Consider the following 18,076-nt stretch of genomic DNA (forward strand, 5'->3'; position numbering starts at 1 on the left):
ATTATAGTAGTTTCAAAAGAAATGTAATACAACTCTATAGATTGTTAGTTTTGAAAGGCATGTACTGGTTTATTTTTTGGAGCATCAATAGTTATGATAACAAAACAAAACAAAGCAAAGCAAAACAAAAATACCTACAGAGACTACTAAACACTCCGTCTTAACCTGTCCCAAAACATTGGTAAGCCAAATCTATAGAAAGTTGTTATAATGCCCACGATACCTTGGATCCAATATATGATTTATATAGAGTTTGTGTGAATAGTATGATATAGTAAATGATAGTAAATGATAGTAAATGATAGTAAAGAGCAAAGAGTAATAGTAGTAAGCAAAACAAAACAAAAATGAAAACAAACATTTGGATATCCCTACTATCCATGAATTCTTAAGTCTTAATTAGAATGGGTACGTCGAATGGTTTCTAGAATGAGGAGATCCTCGAGATCCAGCTGACGATAGTTGTCTACCCTGCCATTTCCATTATTATTGCCGTTGCTGTTACCGTTTACATTGCCATTGCTTCTGATATTGGTATTATTAACCTGAGCATCTCCATGAAGGTCAAGATCTTCAATATAACCGGCTGAATAGGTCTGTAGTCGTTGAGATACTGCTGTCATTGTTCGGTTCCGAGGACGAACAACGACACGACGAGTGCTTCCTGATCCGGACAGAACGCTTGAATGGCGGCGTCTTTTGGACAGCTTGTCGGCCATTTCTTCTTGCCAATGAGGTCGTACCTGATCCACAAGCACAACGTCTGGGTCATCGAGATTCAGAACGACTCTTTTTTCTTTAGTCCACTTTTCAGTTCTTGGACCAAATCCAGGGTGTCTGTCATTAAATGCCTAAACATACACACACACACACACACACACACATATATATATATATATATACATATATGAAATAATGTGCATTAAGAACATAAAATATAAATAATAATAATAAATTCTGCCTTTACGATATGATATTGACTCCATTCGGGTGGTGTGTGAATCACTCCAAAATCGGATCGGACGCAGAATGGGCAATAGACAGGAGAAAGGGTATCAAGAGGGCGCCTGAGCTGCAGGAAGCACTCGGTGCAGATGGGCTGATGACAGCACCTTGAATAATTGATACATGCTGGATACCACTAAGAATTTTTAATTTTTTTTCTCACGTTAATATAAAATTCATTCGCTTCTACTAACAAAAAAGAAAAAGAAAATGATCTTCTTTGATAGGTGTTTAGTGTATTTGACTTGCAAGAAGACAGATAGGACATTCTGCTGTTTTGGTATATAACAATTTAAACTTTGATTTGTCCAAGCATAAGTTCTGCTCCAGGGATTCTTGATCTTGCCCTAAAGGAAATACAGGAGGATCAACAAGTCCTACAGGTGTATGTATGTATGTATCTAGATATTAATATTAGCATTACTATTACTTATTCTTCTTACCTTTGTAAAAAGGAGCAAGCTTTCCTAGTCTCATAAGCTTGGTCACAACATTGGCATCGTAGTCTTGGGTGATGATGCCGTAGAGTCCCTGAGGGATGAGTGAACCGTAGTCTACGGTGTCATTTGCTAGTTGTGTCTGTCTTTGAATAGATCTCGAATTGGTGCTCTTTGAATTAATTGTGCCCATCGATAAAAGAATGCAGGAAAGAAGAGACAAATGTAGATTGATTGATGGATGAATGAAGTTGAATTATTGAATGAATGAATGAATGAATGAATGAATGAATGAATCTATAATTTTATTTTTTCTTGCATCTCACAAATACCTTGAAGGTTATATATTATATTATATTATTTTATTTTCCTGTAATCGTCCAAAAAATATGAAATCAATTTTGATTGGCCTGTGGTATTACTTGTTGGATGCACTGTACAAGGATTACAAAATGGGGTTGACCCGAACACAATTGATATTTGGAACAACCACCAGTTCTAAAAAGACCAAGCCTGGCTTTCAAATATGTATATATATATATATTTTATATGAAAATCAATGGAGAATAGGACAATAAAGAATAGTCAAAATCAATAGCCTAAACCTCACAAACAGAGTAATCTTGTGTATGTGAGGATAATACTCTTGATAGAATTCATTATGTAATATAATATTAATAACAATAACAATAGCAATAGCTTGGTCTATAATGTTTTATGCCCATGTGCAAGTGTAAGATACTTATGCAGGGTCTGGTTCAATAGAAGAAGAATAAAAAGATATAATAGATAATAGATAATAAATTATGTTCTTATTTATCAATTAGAAAGACTCCTAATGATAAGTAGCTATTACTATAACAGACTTTATTGACAAATTTGCCAAGTTGTTAAATTTGATGTATTTCAAATTCTAGTGCTAATCACTACTAAATATACATACTTTATATATATATATATTTTGAAAAAGAAAATAAAAAGCAGTCTGTCTAGCCTAGATAACTATCAATTTTCTGCGCATTCTCAACCAACCCTTTCTTTCTTTTTCTTTTTCTTTTTCTTTTCTTTTTTGGGTGAGTCCCTTGGCTTTGCCTTGGCGCTACCACTATATCCAAGGGTTGAGATTTGAATTACTACTATCATTTTTATATAAAAATGATATTGCTACTGCTACTGCTAATGTTACTGCTTTTAATTAAACCAAAGATACTGTTTTATAAATTTGACCTTACTTGAACAACAAATAATAATGGTAATGGTACTGATACTGATACTGATAATGTAGATATAATCTTTTGGTTTTTTTTCATTGTATTTCTTTTTTTAGCTTCAAGGTAAGACAAATGTCTAGAGTACAAAAAAAAAAGAGAGACAAAACAGAGCTTGATTTTTTTTTGAAGCACAGGCACGTGGTGGTACGTCTATTGTCTATCTATTTATTGTGTGTTATTGTATTGTATTGTACTTTATTCTTTTATGCTTTATATCAGCGATTACTGTCCACACGCCTTTTTGACTTACATTTATATTTATGTTTATATTATGATTCTTTTCTTCTCCTTTAACTAGACATCTTTGTATTGGATCGGCAATCGCAAGTAAAGGTAAAGATAAAAAGTAAGGGGGAAGGAGAGGGGTAATTTGAATTTGAATTTGAATTTGTATTTGTATTTGTTATGTTTTGTGCTCATTTACTTATATCCCTGGCTTTTGATTAAGTTTGTTGGCCTCATTATTTATCTATTATCATTTTATCCAAAGATATCAAGCCAAGCCATTAAAGCCTTAAAAAAATAAAGTATGGGCTTATTTATTTATCACTATAGTAACTTTATTGTTTCTTTTTTAATATATATATATATATAAAATTAAGGCTTTGAAATAGATTGAATTCAATTGAATTGTATTCAATTGGATTAAATTTGATCAAAATGAATTAAATTGAACTGAATTGAACTGAATTGAACTGAATTGAACTGAATTGGGTGGTGGTTGTAGTGATAGTGGTGATAGTTTTTTTTGAAGCACTTTAAAATTAGAGAGAGAGAAAGAGAAAAAAGAATCCAGCAAGAGCCTTGTGACCAAGTGCTTGGATACAATTGCTTTGCCCTTATTTTTATTTTATTTTTTATTTCGTTTATCTTTTTCTTTTTCTTCTTTTGCTCCTATTCCCTTGCTTCTTCTTCTTCTTCTTCTTCTTTAACGAACTTCTTTATCTTCACTTTTGGTTAGACAAGGAAATATACATTTTTCAAAAAAAAAGTAAGGTTTTATACACACACACACATATGTTTATAAGCATCGGGGAACAAAACATTATTTCCAAGAATAGAATACTATTTCTCATCGAATCTTTGTGTGTAATCTCAAATTATAACCCACAAATACACACAATTTCAAATTTTATTCTTCTTCTTCTTCTCTATCTTTCATTTCTTGTTTTTTTTGAAACTAACAATGTCTACAATTTCTCAGCCAAAGAGATCCGTAAGACCCACACCAACCCAAAGCAGCAACCTATTACCTACTCACGAAGAGATGATACCAGTAACCAGTCGACAACGACAGACGAAAAAAGATGAGGTGCGTCATAAGCCCTGAGGATAAAGATACAGACACACACACAAAGGAAGGAGAGATAGGAATAGGAATAGGAAGAGGGGTGCGTGTGGGGGTTGTTCTTTTATGCCTTATGCTTTAGAATCTCCAAAAAGAAAATCACTCTTTATTTTTATTTTATTTTTGTTTCAAATTGTGAATTTAATAAATAACGGTTCATTATTTATAGGCTATTCGAAAGAAAATTGAGCAAGAATTGTCAAGGAAACGAGGCAATTCAACGCGTATTCGTCAGACAAAGAAAATAGCCGGCACAGTGTCTGCATTGAGACCTGCCCAGGCCCTCACAGTACGGGAGAACATCCTGGTCATCGAAGCTGCTCAGCTGATGGCAGCAAAGAGAAGTGACTGTGTCTTAGTAGTAGACGATGATGAGCATCTCAGTGGCATTTTTACAGTAGGTTTCTTTCTTTACCAAAAAGATAATAATCACTAGCACTAGACAGATTGAATTGCAGGAATTGTATATAAAGAAATGAGGAGTACTATATAGAGGGATATAGACATAACACACCAATCAATAGAAACAATCTCTTGGTATTCAAACACTAACCAGCTCATTTTCATCCTTATTGGAATTCATTTAGGCCAAAGACCTAGCATATCGTGTAGTGGCTGATAATCTGGACACGAGGTAATTATAATAATTAAAGAAATAGGCAATATGGAACTGTGAATATATTATGAATGCCTTTATACAATATATATACATATATATATATATATCATTGGATGATTTTTTTTTTTGGTTCTTTACATACAAGTGGTCTCATCGGCTGAGAAAAATTTAGCTTATATACACACATATTTGCGATTATTGTAACTGTAAATAGATGGTTTATTAATACCAAATTACCCACAGATCAACTACCGTAGCAGACATAATGACAAATGGTCCAATGTGCGTCACCGCAGACACTTCTGCACAGGATGCCCTAAATCTAATGGTGTCGCGTGGATTTCGTCACTTGGTAAAACAAAACAACCGGTTCCAATCAAAGGGGAATCATTCGATTTTTTTTCTTTCTTTTTTTTTCGGTAGTTGATAAGCTGACTTATTATAATTTTTATATTTTTATATATATATATTATTTCTCTCTCTCTCTCTCTCTCTCTCTCTCTTTCACACACACACACACACACACACACACAAAATGACTATAATTTCATAGCCGGTCTGTAACGAAGAAGGCGATATTTTCGGTTTATTGGATATCACAAAATGTCTGTACGAAGCACTAAACAAGATGGAGCGGGCGTTTGGATCTTCAAGAAAACTTTACGATGCACTCGAAGGCGTAGAACGTGAATGGGCTCATAGTCCGGCCCAGTTTGTCCAGTACATGGAAACCTTACGAGAGAAAATGGCCTGCCCTGACCTCACAACCGTCCTAGACCACGCCGGACCAGTCCAGGTACCCGTCAAAGCCCAGGTCAGAGAAGTGGCCAGGCTGATGAAAGAACACCACACGACCGCAGTGCTTGTGATGGATCACGGAGGATTAGCGGGTATTTTTACAGTAAGTTTGCTAAAAGAGGAAACTAGGAGCTACAAGGGAGGAGGAGAAGCCAAATATATATATATATATATATAAATTAGTAAGGGGTGGGTGAGTGGGTAAGGAAAGAGGGAGTTAAGGGGAGGTAAGGGAAAGGTGGGAAAATTTAGATGTCGAGAAAAAGATACCGGTTTTGTTTGTTTCTTCAAGTGAAAACCACTATGCATGCATATGATAGATAATTAAATAATGATTGGTTTGTAGTCCAAAGACATTGTTCTGCGAGTCATTGCAGCCGGTCTTGCACCAGATGCATGTAGTGTTGTGCGGGTTATGACACCACATCCAGACACAGCCTACCCTTCTACTAGTATCCTTGAAGGACTAAAGAAGATGCATGGTAATTGAAACAAAGAAAGGGTTCAATTTAGATTATTATTAATGACAATAATTTTTTTTAAAAAAAAACATTTTCTGCTTCTGTTGGTTTTAGATGGACACTACCTTAACCTTCCAGTGCTGGATTATGACAAGAACATTGTAGGCATTGTGGACGTTCTTCGGCTGACCTATGCTATCTTGGAACAAATCAATAGCATTGAAGGAAATGTCGGTGACAATAGCAAATTCTGGCAGAGCATTGCCACTGGAGATCACCCGGATACCGAGTCCGCAATCTCAGACTCGTTGTCCCAGGCAGCCAATTCACACATGTTCCAATCGCCTTCTCCAGATTCGATGACGATGATGAACCCAATGCAATTACCCGGCCATACCCAGACATTCACCAGTCTTGGGCTTGGCCGCGGATACTCTGAAATCAGTCCTGCAGACAGCGCATCGGTGGTGGATGACAACCAGGATATCCAGGATATCCAGTCCAGTAGCTCGTCCAACCCGATGATCAATGGCAACAGTAGCGAGACATTTAGTTTTAAATTTACATACGGTAGCCGTGCGCATCGATTCCGGTGCGATCCGTCACAGTTCAGTAGTTTTAGGGAGATGGTGCGGCAAAAGATTATTGCAGAACATTTGTCGCTGTCACAATCATACGTTGATGTTGGCGGCCCCAGAGATTCGGCTACGACAATGAATCCAAATCCAAACCCTAATGATAATGATAATGTTGATGTTGATGTTGATAATGACTGGCTGAGCATAGCCTATCTCGATGACGAGGAAGACCAGGTGTTGATGACATGCGATAATGATCTAACGGATGCTGTCCAGTTGGCGCGCAAGATGGGCCATGACCGAGTACGACTGTTTGTGCATGATAGTCTGGCTGAACAACACCCGAACCATAACCACGACGAGAGTTCTATTGCAGGAACCACAGCAGTGTCTTCGGCCTCTGTAGTTGCAGGCTTAGATATCCCAGCTCCAACACCGGTTAGCCAGCCAACACTGTCGACCCTTTCGGACCCTAATATGAACATGAGCACGATGAGTATCAGCAGTGCAAACAACAAAAGTACGGTGGCCCCGGGGTCAGACCCGGCCCCGGAATCAACACAAAGACAACTCAAATCGAAGCCAAAAAAGGCCAAGCCGAGACAGATTATTAATAATAGCAAATCAAAAAAGCGCAGACCAACAAGAGTATCAAGACAGGACGAATCGTCCGACAGTGATGAGGATAGCAGTGGTTCCGATATGGAACGCACCGGCCGCACCCTCAGAGAACCCAATTTTGTTATCCCGCAAGAAATGCTGCTTCCGGCTGCCATCACTTTTCTGGGTGTAGTGATCTTGGGTGTCTTTGCAATCGCTAAACTAACAGGAGGATCCAACAGTCGTTATTGAAACAAAATAGCCATTCATTATCTTTACTTTATTTTATCTATATCACTATATCACTATATATCTATATAATTACATATAATTAATTAATTCGTTAGAAATCGCTTCTTCTTTATCATGTAGATATAGGTAGTTATGTGTACATAAGCCATCTCTACATCTAAATCTACATTTATATATCTATATCTCCCACTACCACTATCAACCACTACATTTACATTTACACTCGAATTTCCATTTCCATTTCCATTCACATTCACATTCACATTCACACACACACATACATCCTTATATATAAATACAAATATACAAATATACATATTACATATATAAATATATATAAAAATATATATCTACAGACACGTCCATATACACTTACACTTACACGTCCATGTACACGTACAAATCTATACATAAACAAACACCTACACATATAAGCACGAACACAAGCACAAACACAGGTACAAGCACAAGCATAATCACAAGCACACATAATCACAAGCACAAGCACAAGCACAAGCACAAGCACTTTATCTTTATATCTTATATATATATATATATATATATCTTGTATATCTCACACTCTCACATTCTCACACTCTCATCCATATACTATTACTCTTACATTCCCATAATTTTTATAGACTAACTAATTGGTATATCAATTTATCATGCGTTATGTACATCACATATAAGAAAGAGGTCTATTGAAAAAAGTAGTAGTATCAAATGTTATTCTTTTGAACTATAAAATTATCATAAAAATAACAATTCTTTCTTTTTTTTTTTGCTTTTCTTCTTTACCTTACCTTACCTTACCTTCCTTGCCTTTACTTATTATTATTTTTTTGCGTTTATTTATGTATCTATTTACCTAAATACTTTTATACATACAAAAAGTTTCATTTTTTGTTTTTTGTTTTTTGTTTTTGCGTTTTGCGTTTTGCATTTTGCGTTTTACGTCTTTTTTTTTGTCTGTCTGTCTGTCTGTCTGTCTGTCTGTCGGTGCACTGACACTTCAATGATCGGGTTTGCAGAATTAGGCAAAAGAGTTCTTTATGAAACGCTATTGATCGGCACATACTCTACACTCTTACTTTTTATTATTCCCCTTTATTATTTTTATTTATTTATTTATTTGACTGACTGACTAACTAACTAACTGACACTTGTGTGTCTCTATGTCTGTTAAATAATCACAATGTGTACCAAAAATAAAAATAAAAATAAAATTATATTGAAAAAAAAAAAGCTTAAATAAATCTTTATCGTTAGCTTATTATTATACACTATTGGAAATTAAACGCACGAAGCGCATGGATTGAGAGAGACATGTGAATATTGACATGGAGCATACGCATTGTGTGAGAAATACCTACACTACATACATACACAATAGATAATTATTATTATTATTATTTTTATTATTTTTATTATTATAATAATAATAATAATATATAATTCCAAGCTAATAAAGATAAACCATTTCTTATTTACTTATCTATTCATTTATTTTCTTGGATTTTTTATGCTAAAAAAATGATATTTAATAATAATAGTAAGTTTATTCGCAAGTTTTGTATTTTTATTTTTTTTCTCTCTCTCTCTCTCTAAAAAAAAAACCAAAAAAAAAAAGATGTATTTTGTAACTGTACTCTATAGCAAAAAGGAAATCCCGGATTAGTCTTCCGCTTTGTGCGAACAATAATCACAATACTGATACTGTTGCTAACCATCATAATCGCAACTTGGTATTATTGCTATATATGTGAATAATTATATATAAAATATAAAGCTAAAAATATTATGGTGTAGCCCACAATAGAGAGACTAAAAGAAAATGATAATATTAGAGTTGAATTTTTTTTTGTCCAAAATCTAGTTGTTGTGTTTTTGTTGGGTGTATTGAAAGCAAAGCAGGACAGTTAAATATAAATAATAAATAAAAAATAAAGTCTAGATGTGACACCCGCGTCTTGTTTATCTTTTTCATCTATATACTCTTCCCGTGCAGTCCGAGGCTTTTGCTCATTCTCTTTCCTTCTTTCCAATCTCAAATCCCTCATTTGCTCCTTTCACTTCATCCCTCATACTCATACTCTTATTCTTATTCTTATTCATCTTTATCTTCCAACAAAGCTACAACCCATCTACTACCACAACTACTCTTTTAACTCATATTTTTCACCTCTTTCCCCGCTCTTTACCCTTTAGCTCTCCCCCCTTTTTTTTGCTTTCTTTTTCTCTTGACTTCATTATCTTCAGTCCTTTCCCAATGGAGCCAACATACCCTTCTCTACATCCTCTTCCAAACCGTCTGTCTCCCCCTACCTTGCCTTACACGCGTCACCAGTCCGACAACCTAAACCAACACTATAATCACCACACAAACTACAAAGACTACCACCACTACAACCACACTCAACACTGGAGATCCCACGATTTGCTTCAACTGCAATCATTGCTTTGCAACAAGCCACAGCAAGACACTAACAACCACCTTCCTCCCCTCATCCTTCTTAGCTCTATCTCGTCGTCCACAACCACCTCAACAAACAACAACTCACCATATGGAGGTCAATCGCCTTCTCTATCAACATCATTCTCGTCTTCATCCTCATCCTCATCCTCGTCTTCATCATCCTCTCCTCCTCTTTCTTCTTCTTCTCCCTCACCTTCACCAGCCGCTGAATCGATCTCAACCTTTCCTTCGCCCCAACAAGATCAAGACTTTGATTTGGATCACAATAAGCAGCACCACTGGTCGCCTTCACCACCATCATCTTCTGCTTCTGATAATGTTGTCGTTGTTGATGATTCTGTCCGTGGCATAGTATCAGTCACCTCACTTCTTAACCCAGTTCCCGAGTTGCCTGAACCAAAGCGAAAAAAGAATCGATCTGGTTACTTGTCCGATGCCCGGAACCAAATGCCTGCCACCAAAATCGCCCCAAACAGATCGTCTTCTAATATTCTGCTCAAACGTGGTAGACCCCGTCAACTAACCCTGAACAACACGAACATGAACATGAACATGAACAGTAATAATATTAATTCTAGCATTTTCGGCACGTCCGGTACTCCCCCTGTTGCTGCAGATCATTTACATTTTACACAAAACACCAAAAAACAACGTCGTTACAAATCCAAAAAGAATAAAACAGAAAACAACCATAATGATGATGATGACGATAACCATATCGCGCTTGACGTCTCGGAAGATCACCGACGCCTTAACAAAGGGCTACGACACTTTAGTAAGCAGGTTTGCGACAAGGTTGCCAAGCGAGGAACAACAACCTACAATGAGGTTAGTTTATAAAGAGCAAGTCCAGTATATAAATATATATATATATATATATATATATGGAAATGCATATAGAAATGGAAATATTCAAAAAATAAAATAAAATAAATTTGTAGATCGCAGATGAGCTTGCTACAGATATCAGAAACTCTCCCCAAGACAATGTGAGTAGTTGTTGATCGATCGAGCTGTTATTGATTTTCTAGGTAATTAATACAAAAACCTATACTTCTTTTATTATGATTATGATTATGATCACTATAGCAACCTGGCTGTGATCAAAAGAACATTCGTCGTCGTGTGTATGATGCTCTCAATGTACTGACGGCGATAAACATTATTGAAAAAGATAAAAAAGAAATCAAATGGCTTGGTATTCCTGGCTGCACCAATACACATTCCGAGACCGCTAAAAGAGAAGCTGATCTGTTGCGAGAAATTGAAGAAGAAGAACGCTGTCATATCGAATTGACTGCATCTGTCGAGGCTGCACGAGAAAAACTCGCGCAGGCAAGGTGCCCTTTCCTTCCTTCTTTCTTTTCTTTTTTGTTATATACAAAATAGACCATTACTTTCATTTACTTACTTACTTACTGACTTACTTTTTTTTTTATATATACATATAACAGTCTCTCTCAAATGTTTGCTCTTCCCAATTGCCCGACTGCCTTTCCTTGCCCATCTTCATGAATCAATCAAATACTGCTCCTAGCCATGCTACTGATGTCGACAATAGTATTGCTACAGCTAACACGCATAAAACGAGACAACTTGACCTTAATATTGTCTCATCAGACTATCAGAATGCCATTCTATCCGATACCATGCCTGTTAAATATGTCTCAGCCTTATGAAATCCATTAAAAAAATTCATCAACAAAAAACAAAAAAAAAAACAAACAAACAAACAAACAAAACGAAAATACCAGCACGCAAGTACCAGCTACCAGTAACCAATGCTATATTACCAACCACTATAAGTACCAGTACCAGTACTTTTATATTAATTTATTATGACACATTCGTTCAACACCCTTCATTTATTCCGTTCGTTCACCCAAGTTTTCCCTGCCAGTAACCTTTATCCAGTCATTTCTCGCTCGCTCATTCACTCATTCATTCAACCAGTACAATTTACCTTCATTTAGCACACCTTCATTTTCAGTACCTCTTATTCATCACCATCACAACACAAACCAAAACAAAACAAAACAACACAACAGTAATCAACCCAACCCAACCCAACAAAACAAATCAAAAAACTCTTACCTCCCTTTCGTTTAAATTATTCTTCATATTTTAACTTATTTTTTTTTATAAATGGCAACAGCACCTCTTCACACACAAAATCATGTACACACACACACACACACACACACATCTTCACAAAAAAAAATCACGCACAAATCTACATTCTATTTTATTTTACCTTTTTTTGTTTTTTTAAAAAAAAAATATTTATTTATTTATTTATTTATTTATTTATTTTCATGTAAATCAAATATGTAAATTGATTTTTTTTTTATATATATATCATTTCATATATTATATCTTAAAGAAAAAACTCCCCCTTTCACCTATCTACAAAACCCAAAGTAACAAAATAAAACAAAACACACAGAGAAAGCGTGTTTCTATATTGTTCTTCAGCTTCAACCAACCAATCAAACAGTCTAAAAAAAAAAGTCTAAAACAAATAAGCAAACATTAAAATTATCTGTATCAACAAGCATTTATGTATTTTGGATTTCTAAATTCTTTGGCCAGGTTTTCTTTCACTCTCTTTTATACTTATTTATTTGTTAATTGTGACACCTCTTTTAATATCAGATAGTGCATATTAAATCTTAAATACATAATATTTTCTTTCGATTGATTGATTGGCAATTCACATAAAGTTATTGATATCTGTACTTGTGTATAAGAAGATCAAAAAGAGAGATACTGTAAGTAGGTTTGAGTTGAGTTGATTTGGTACACTTCTTTCTGTTTGTATTTATGTTATATATGCACGTATATAGGTATGATTTATCTATGAGAAAGAAAAGAAAGATAGAAATAGAGGAAGAGAACTAGAGAACTAAAGGAAAAGAAAAGGTAGAGGAAGTATAGATTAATATATATATATATATATATATTAAGTAAAAAATAAAATAAAAAATAAAACAAAAGAGTGAGGAAGAAACTGTGCAAATACATGGTAGAAATAATAATAATAAAAATAAAAATAATAAAAATAAAAATATAAAGTAAAGTAAAGTAGAGAGAAAAAAATATCATCTCTTTCAGCATCATCATCACCTTCACCATCTTCTTCAAACTTCATTATATATATATATATATATATAACTTAGTTTTCTCTCTCTCTCTTTCTTTATTTTTTTAAGCCGATTCATCCCATTCACGATGTGCTCTTTTCCTACTGGCCGCTGCTGCATACATGGCAGCCGTCATATCACCATCAGGCCCGCCACCACCACCACCGCCATTACCACCATTACCATACGCTGGACCCTGAACTGTATTTGAATACTGGAATCCATGGAAGGCAGGTGTCGGTGTGTTGTATTGCAATAATGCGTTCATTGTCGCAGGATCCATATTAATTTGATCAAACAGATTCGAAGTATCAAATCCAGGGCGACCCTGCTGCTGTTGTTGTTGTTGTTGTTGTTGTTGTTGTGCTGCTGGTCCAACTGCCATAGAAGTAACAACAGAAGAAGGATATGCTTGTGCTTGTTGAGGTTGGCGTGATGTCTGATTAGGATTTTGGCTCATCATCGATGCCTGTGCTTGTGAAGTTTGTGGTTGTTGATTTTGTTGTGGTTGAGATGGAGGTTGTGTTTGGCTTTGATTTGACAGAGACTCCGGAGATCCGAGTCCAAACAACGAGTCATTTGTCAAGAAGGTGCCCGGGTAAGAAGACCCTGTGACCACTCCTGATTGCGAAGGATTAGTTTGATCGTACAGAGAAGTCGGTCCAAGACTAGCAAAAGAAAAGTGACTAGCATCTGCAGAAGTCGAAAAGCTTTGTCCTCCACCGTTAACATTAACGCCACCAACATTAACATTAACGCCGACTCCTCCTCCACTACTACTACTACTACTACTAACACCACCACCACCAACGCCGACACCAACGCCGACACCGACACCGACATTCACATTCGAAGCGAACGCTCCTGCATTTGATGTTTGTTGTTCCCGGCTATTTGGGTGAAACAAGGGTGTATCGAGTGAGCCAAAAATTGCCTGTTGTTGTCCAAATCCAGCCGAGGTTCCCATTCGACTCGTGTCCATTCCCGGGTTGTTTATATCGAATCCCATATTCAACAAGTGGTTCATGTCATTTCCATTAAAGTTCATCAGACTAGGGTCATTGAATAACATGTTGGGGTCTACCATCATATTAGGATGATTGCTAACCGGCATTGGACTAGTATTATGTCCCATAGATTGTTGTTGTTGTTGTTGTTGATGATGCTGATGATGATGTTGTTGTTGTTGAGGATGTTGTTGATGAGGATGACTTTGAACATGGTGTTGAGGTTGAAGGTGTTGTTGAAGATGGTGTTGATGTTGGAGATGTTGATGTTGAAGATGTTGTTGAGCATGGTGTTGAGGATGATGCTGAGCATGATGATGATGATGTTGTTGTTGTTGTTGTTGTTGCTGCTGTAAAACATGATGTTGTGATGGTGGTGTATGTTGATTGATAGTATCTGGGAAAGGTCTTTGAGGTGATGGTGCAAGGGAGATAGGGCTGGCGTGTGCGGATGTTTCATGAGTGAATATAGGCATTTGCGATGATCCATTTGGATGTCGCATGGTATTATTATTATTATTATTATTATTATTACTATTACTATTACTATTATTAACAACATTAGACCCAACCGTAGGCGTTACGGCTGCGGTTGGAAGTGGTGTTGACGAAGCTACTTGAGGGCGTGGAGATGACATTGAATGAGGGCCAACACTGCCAAATCGAGACTGATAGCTGTTCATAGAAGGTGAGTCTGGCTCTGATCGTGTGTAGCTTTGAGGTGTGCCGATGTTGTTGACATTATTATTATTATTATTACTGTTATTAATATTGTTGTTGGTGTTGGTGGCGGTGTTGGTGGCGGTGGCGGTGGCGGTGTTACTATTATTACTATTATTACTATTGTTGTTGTTGTTGTTGTTGTTGTTGGTTTGCTGCTGCTGTTGATGATGCTGTTGATGATGCTGATGCTGATGCTGATGATTGGACTCAAAAACGGTAGGATGGAACACAGATGAAATCGATTGTTGATTGATTGAATCTTCATTGATTGGCGGAAGGTCACTCAATTCAGTCGGGCATCCGCTCTTCTTCAAAAATCCTTCGATGCTTTCGATGATCTCATTAACCTTGTCCATGTACATCAGCGGCGACTTCTTGAGCACGTTTGCAGTAATGATCAGGTTACGCTGGGCAAGATGAGCCACCTCATGCTCACTCGACACTGCATTGACCTGATGGATCGTCACACTCGCAATAACACCGTCAATTGCATAGAAGAACTGGCACCAGGGTAAGTTTGCAGCATAGATGTCGAGCATCTTGGTAATGAACGTGGCTGACTTGGTGCAGATGTTGAGCGACAGGAGCGCGACCGGGGTGGCGGTCTGGTCCTGTTTGGGCAAAAAGAACTTGTGGAGCATGATCCAGGTTGTCTGGTACTGGATATTGAGAATCAAACAGGCCTCGTCTCTAAACGAACCAGTTCCTCGGAAACTGTCGTCCTGTTCTAAACGCAGATCGCTGGGTAATTCATTCAACCAGTGGGTCAATGCGTTTTCGAGACGTGAGATTGCCGACAGAAGAGACTGGCCAGACTGCTCGGACGGCAGGTGCTTGGTGATGTCTTTGCGGATCTTCATCAGCTTGATCGAGTTGACGCAGAAATTGACCCGGTGTCCGGTCTCGTCGTCTTCGCAGTCAAGCCGGGTCGGGTATTCGAGATCGCAGTCCTTGTCGTCTACCATGGTTGGGCGGTTGGACTCTAGTGCAGCGCACAGATCGAGCCAGTATGCAGACCACCAGAGGCGCTTATTGGTCTCACGCTGCTTCAGGTCCGCCGGCATATGCTCTTTTTTGTGAAACTTGAGGTCCTGGGCCATGCGTATAGCTAAGCCAATATAGAGATATGCCAGACTCGATCGTTCGCTGCTCAGTTGGTACATGTAAAGGTTCAAAAGGGCGTGGATGGTGGTCGGGCTGCTGATATCAAAACATTTCTTAAGCAGCTGGCGTGCGTTCTTAAAGTAGGCTTCTCCCATCGTAGATGGGTCGTGCTGGGGTCCTGCATTGTGATAAATGCATCCGTGCTTTGAGACCCAAGCATTGATAGAGTTTGCCAAGAGTGGCTCGAGTCCGACGGCACTGTAGGTTTGTGTAAAGGTGTCTCGGTCGACGATTTGGTATGCCAAAAAACAACGATGGTAGCAGCTTCGCATCAGCTCGTCCATAGTCTCCTGGGGTAGTGTATCACCCGACTGCTTACGTTCCTGAAGGATTTTGCGTGCTTCATTTTCATCTACTTCCCAGAGTCTTCCGCCACCGCCACCGCCACTACCGCCACCTAACCCAAACCCTCCTAATCCTCCAGAAGATTGGGATGACAACGTATCAGAAGTGGTATCCATGGCTATGTTTGTATCATGGGGACCCTTGCGCGACTGGTTATTTTTGGAGTTGCGAGCCTTGGTGCCGTCTGAACGGATGGAGTCTGTGCTAAAAAGGGTCGTCGAGTCGCTATTGATGTTGAGTTGGCTGATGCCATTGAGCAAGATGCGGTAGAGATCGGCTACACTAGCGATATTTGTGTCGATGCGTAGACCGGAAGGTGAGAGAGATAGTTTCCAGGTGACAGGTTGAGATGGAGACTGAAGAGGTTGTTGCTCTATGACGGCCATTGAATCCTTGTGTGCGTTTGAGTCTATCTGGCCATGAGATAGCATCCCATAAGGAGATGTGGAGCCTCCTCCTCCTCCTCCTCCACTCCCGCTTCCACTTCCACTTCCTCCTGGGCTGCCCATGTCGTCGTCTGGAGCTCGAATACCGCCAGTTCCCGGACAAGGGTGGATGCTGTTTTTCATCATCGTCAGCTCATTCTGCATCTTGTGCATCCGGTCTTTCAACTCTTCTACATGATTTCCTAGTTGATCAAACGCATGGCCATCTACTCTCCGAGGAGGAGTAGCATAACTACATGGTAAGCCTGCAATAGAACATCGACCGCATGTCGGCTGCACAAAGTCGCACTTGACCTTCTTTTTCCGACATCGAATGCACTGTGATCATCGCGTCAGCATCTATTATTCTTATTCTTATTCTTATTCTTTTATTTTATTTTTATTTTTCCTAACAACCCTGTCAAATTACTGACCGCTAAACTTGAGCGTGGGCGTTTTGGCCGAGAAGGCTCGGGAGGTTTCTGCTGTGATCCGTTGCTATCACTGGTAAAGACAGAAGCCATAGCAGAGATAGAGAATTATCGAGAGAAAAAGCAAAAAAAGAAAGAAAGAAAGAAAGAAAGTGTTATAAAGGAACGAACGTGAAATAAGCAAATGGAAGATGAAGAAAAGTAACGCGATGACGAAACTCTTTGAAATGTTTTGAAAAAATAAAAAATTAATTAAATAATTAAATAATTAATTAATTAATGAATTAATAAATAAATAAAATAGAAACAGAGGTTTAAAGAAGAAAGAGAGATAGAGAGGGATAAGGGGAGAAAAAAAGAAAAGAAGAAAGGAAGAAAGAGAGAAAATAAAAGTGAGTGTAAGTGAGTGAGTGAGAGAGAGAGATAAAAAATAAAAAGGCACTCATAAATTTGAGCCAATCAAAGCACGATTATCTCTTCGGTTAAGAAATAATCCGTAGATTTTAATTTTTTTTTATTTTTTATTTTTTTTAATCCAGCCTCATCTTTATTTAAATACAATATATAATATATATAATATATATATTTCTGCTTTTGCTTTTGCTTATTTTGTAAAGGCAAAAGGACAATGAAAAATTAAAGTGTACAGAAGCACAAAAAAAAAGAAAGAAATCTCGAAATGATATCTTGGATATATAATGATTATAATGCTTTATTTATTTAATTATTTATTTATATTGTTGTTTGGATGGGGGAGGTTTGGGGGGTTATTCTCTTATGGGCTGGCAGTGATTTTTTGTTTGTTTGTTTTTTTTTTGTGTATTTTTTTTTTATACTTTGGTTGTTGAGGGAATAAGTCTTTCGCGTGCTTTTGGTGGGTCACTAAGATGAAGTCCTGCTATGGCTGCTTCAGGAGTAACACCATTAGTATGACTATGGCTACCATTAATACCATTGGTAGTCCCATTGATCGCCGTCCCATTAGGGATT

General features: G+C 37.4%; 4 protein-coding genes across 4 annotated transcripts; 2 read left to right on the forward strand and 2 right to left on the reverse strand.

Annotated features, from left to right (window-relative positions):
• Positions 1–226: 226 nt before the first annotated feature.
• Positions 227–1,758, reverse strand: PHYBLDRAFT_188355 (hypothetical protein). The gene is made up of 4 exons (XM_018439488.1): positions 1,449–1,758; positions 1,255–1,382; positions 968–1,141; positions 227–851 (listed from the first exon to the last, which is right to left on the reverse strand). Exons 1-4 carry the CDS (start codon positions 1,633–1,635, stop codon positions 396–398), a joined length of 945 nt encoding a protein of 314 aa, XP_018287160.1. The 5' UTR covers positions 1,636–1,758; the 3' UTR covers positions 227–395.
• Positions 1,759–3,980: 2,222 nt separating this feature from the next.
• Positions 3,981–7,723, forward strand: PHYBLDRAFT_39753 (hypothetical protein; the record flags this gene model as incomplete). The annotated part of the gene is made up of 9 exons (XM_018440133.1): positions 3,981–4,025; positions 4,231–4,458; positions 4,649–4,695; positions 4,924–5,032; positions 5,234–5,581; positions 5,825–5,960; positions 6,054–6,273; positions 6,445–6,906; positions 7,156–7,723. The coding sequence occupies 9 exons, from the start codon at positions 3,981–3,983 to the stop codon at positions 7,367–7,369; spliced, it is 1,809 nt and encodes a 602-aa protein (XP_018287161.1). The 3' UTR covers positions 7,370–7,723.
• A 1,918-nt stretch (positions 7,724–9,641) lies between these two features.
• PHYBLDRAFT_172375 (transcription factor E2F/dimerization partner) lies at positions 9,642–11,363 on the forward strand (the record flags this gene model as incomplete). The annotated part of the gene is made up of 4 exons (XM_018436786.1): positions 9,642–10,676; positions 10,790–10,837; positions 10,938–11,188; positions 11,303–11,363. The coding sequence occupies 4 exons, from the start codon at positions 9,642–9,644 to the stop codon at positions 11,361–11,363; spliced, it is 1,395 nt and encodes a 464-aa protein (XP_018287162.1).
• A 1,692-nt stretch (positions 11,364–13,055) lies between these two features.
• Positions 13,056–17,179, reverse strand: PHYBLDRAFT_172376 (Zn(2)-C6 fungal-specific transcription factor; the record flags this gene model as incomplete). The annotated part of the gene is made up of 3 exons (XM_018436787.1): positions 13,056–14,757; positions 14,929–16,994; positions 17,090–17,179. The coding sequence occupies 3 exons, from the start codon at positions 17,177–17,179 to the stop codon at positions 13,056–13,058; spliced, it is 3,858 nt and encodes a 1,285-aa protein (XP_018287163.1).
• Positions 17,180–18,076: the final 897 nt, after the last annotated feature.

This window comes from Phycomyces blakesleeanus (genome assembly GCF_001638985.1).
Source record: "Phycomyces blakesleeanus NRRL 1555(-) unplaced genomic scaffold PHYBLscaffold_22, whole genome shotgun sequence".
Classification (NCBI taxonomy): Eukaryota; Fungi; Mucoromycota; class Mucoromycetes; order Mucorales; family Phycomycetaceae; genus Phycomyces; species Phycomyces blakesleeanus.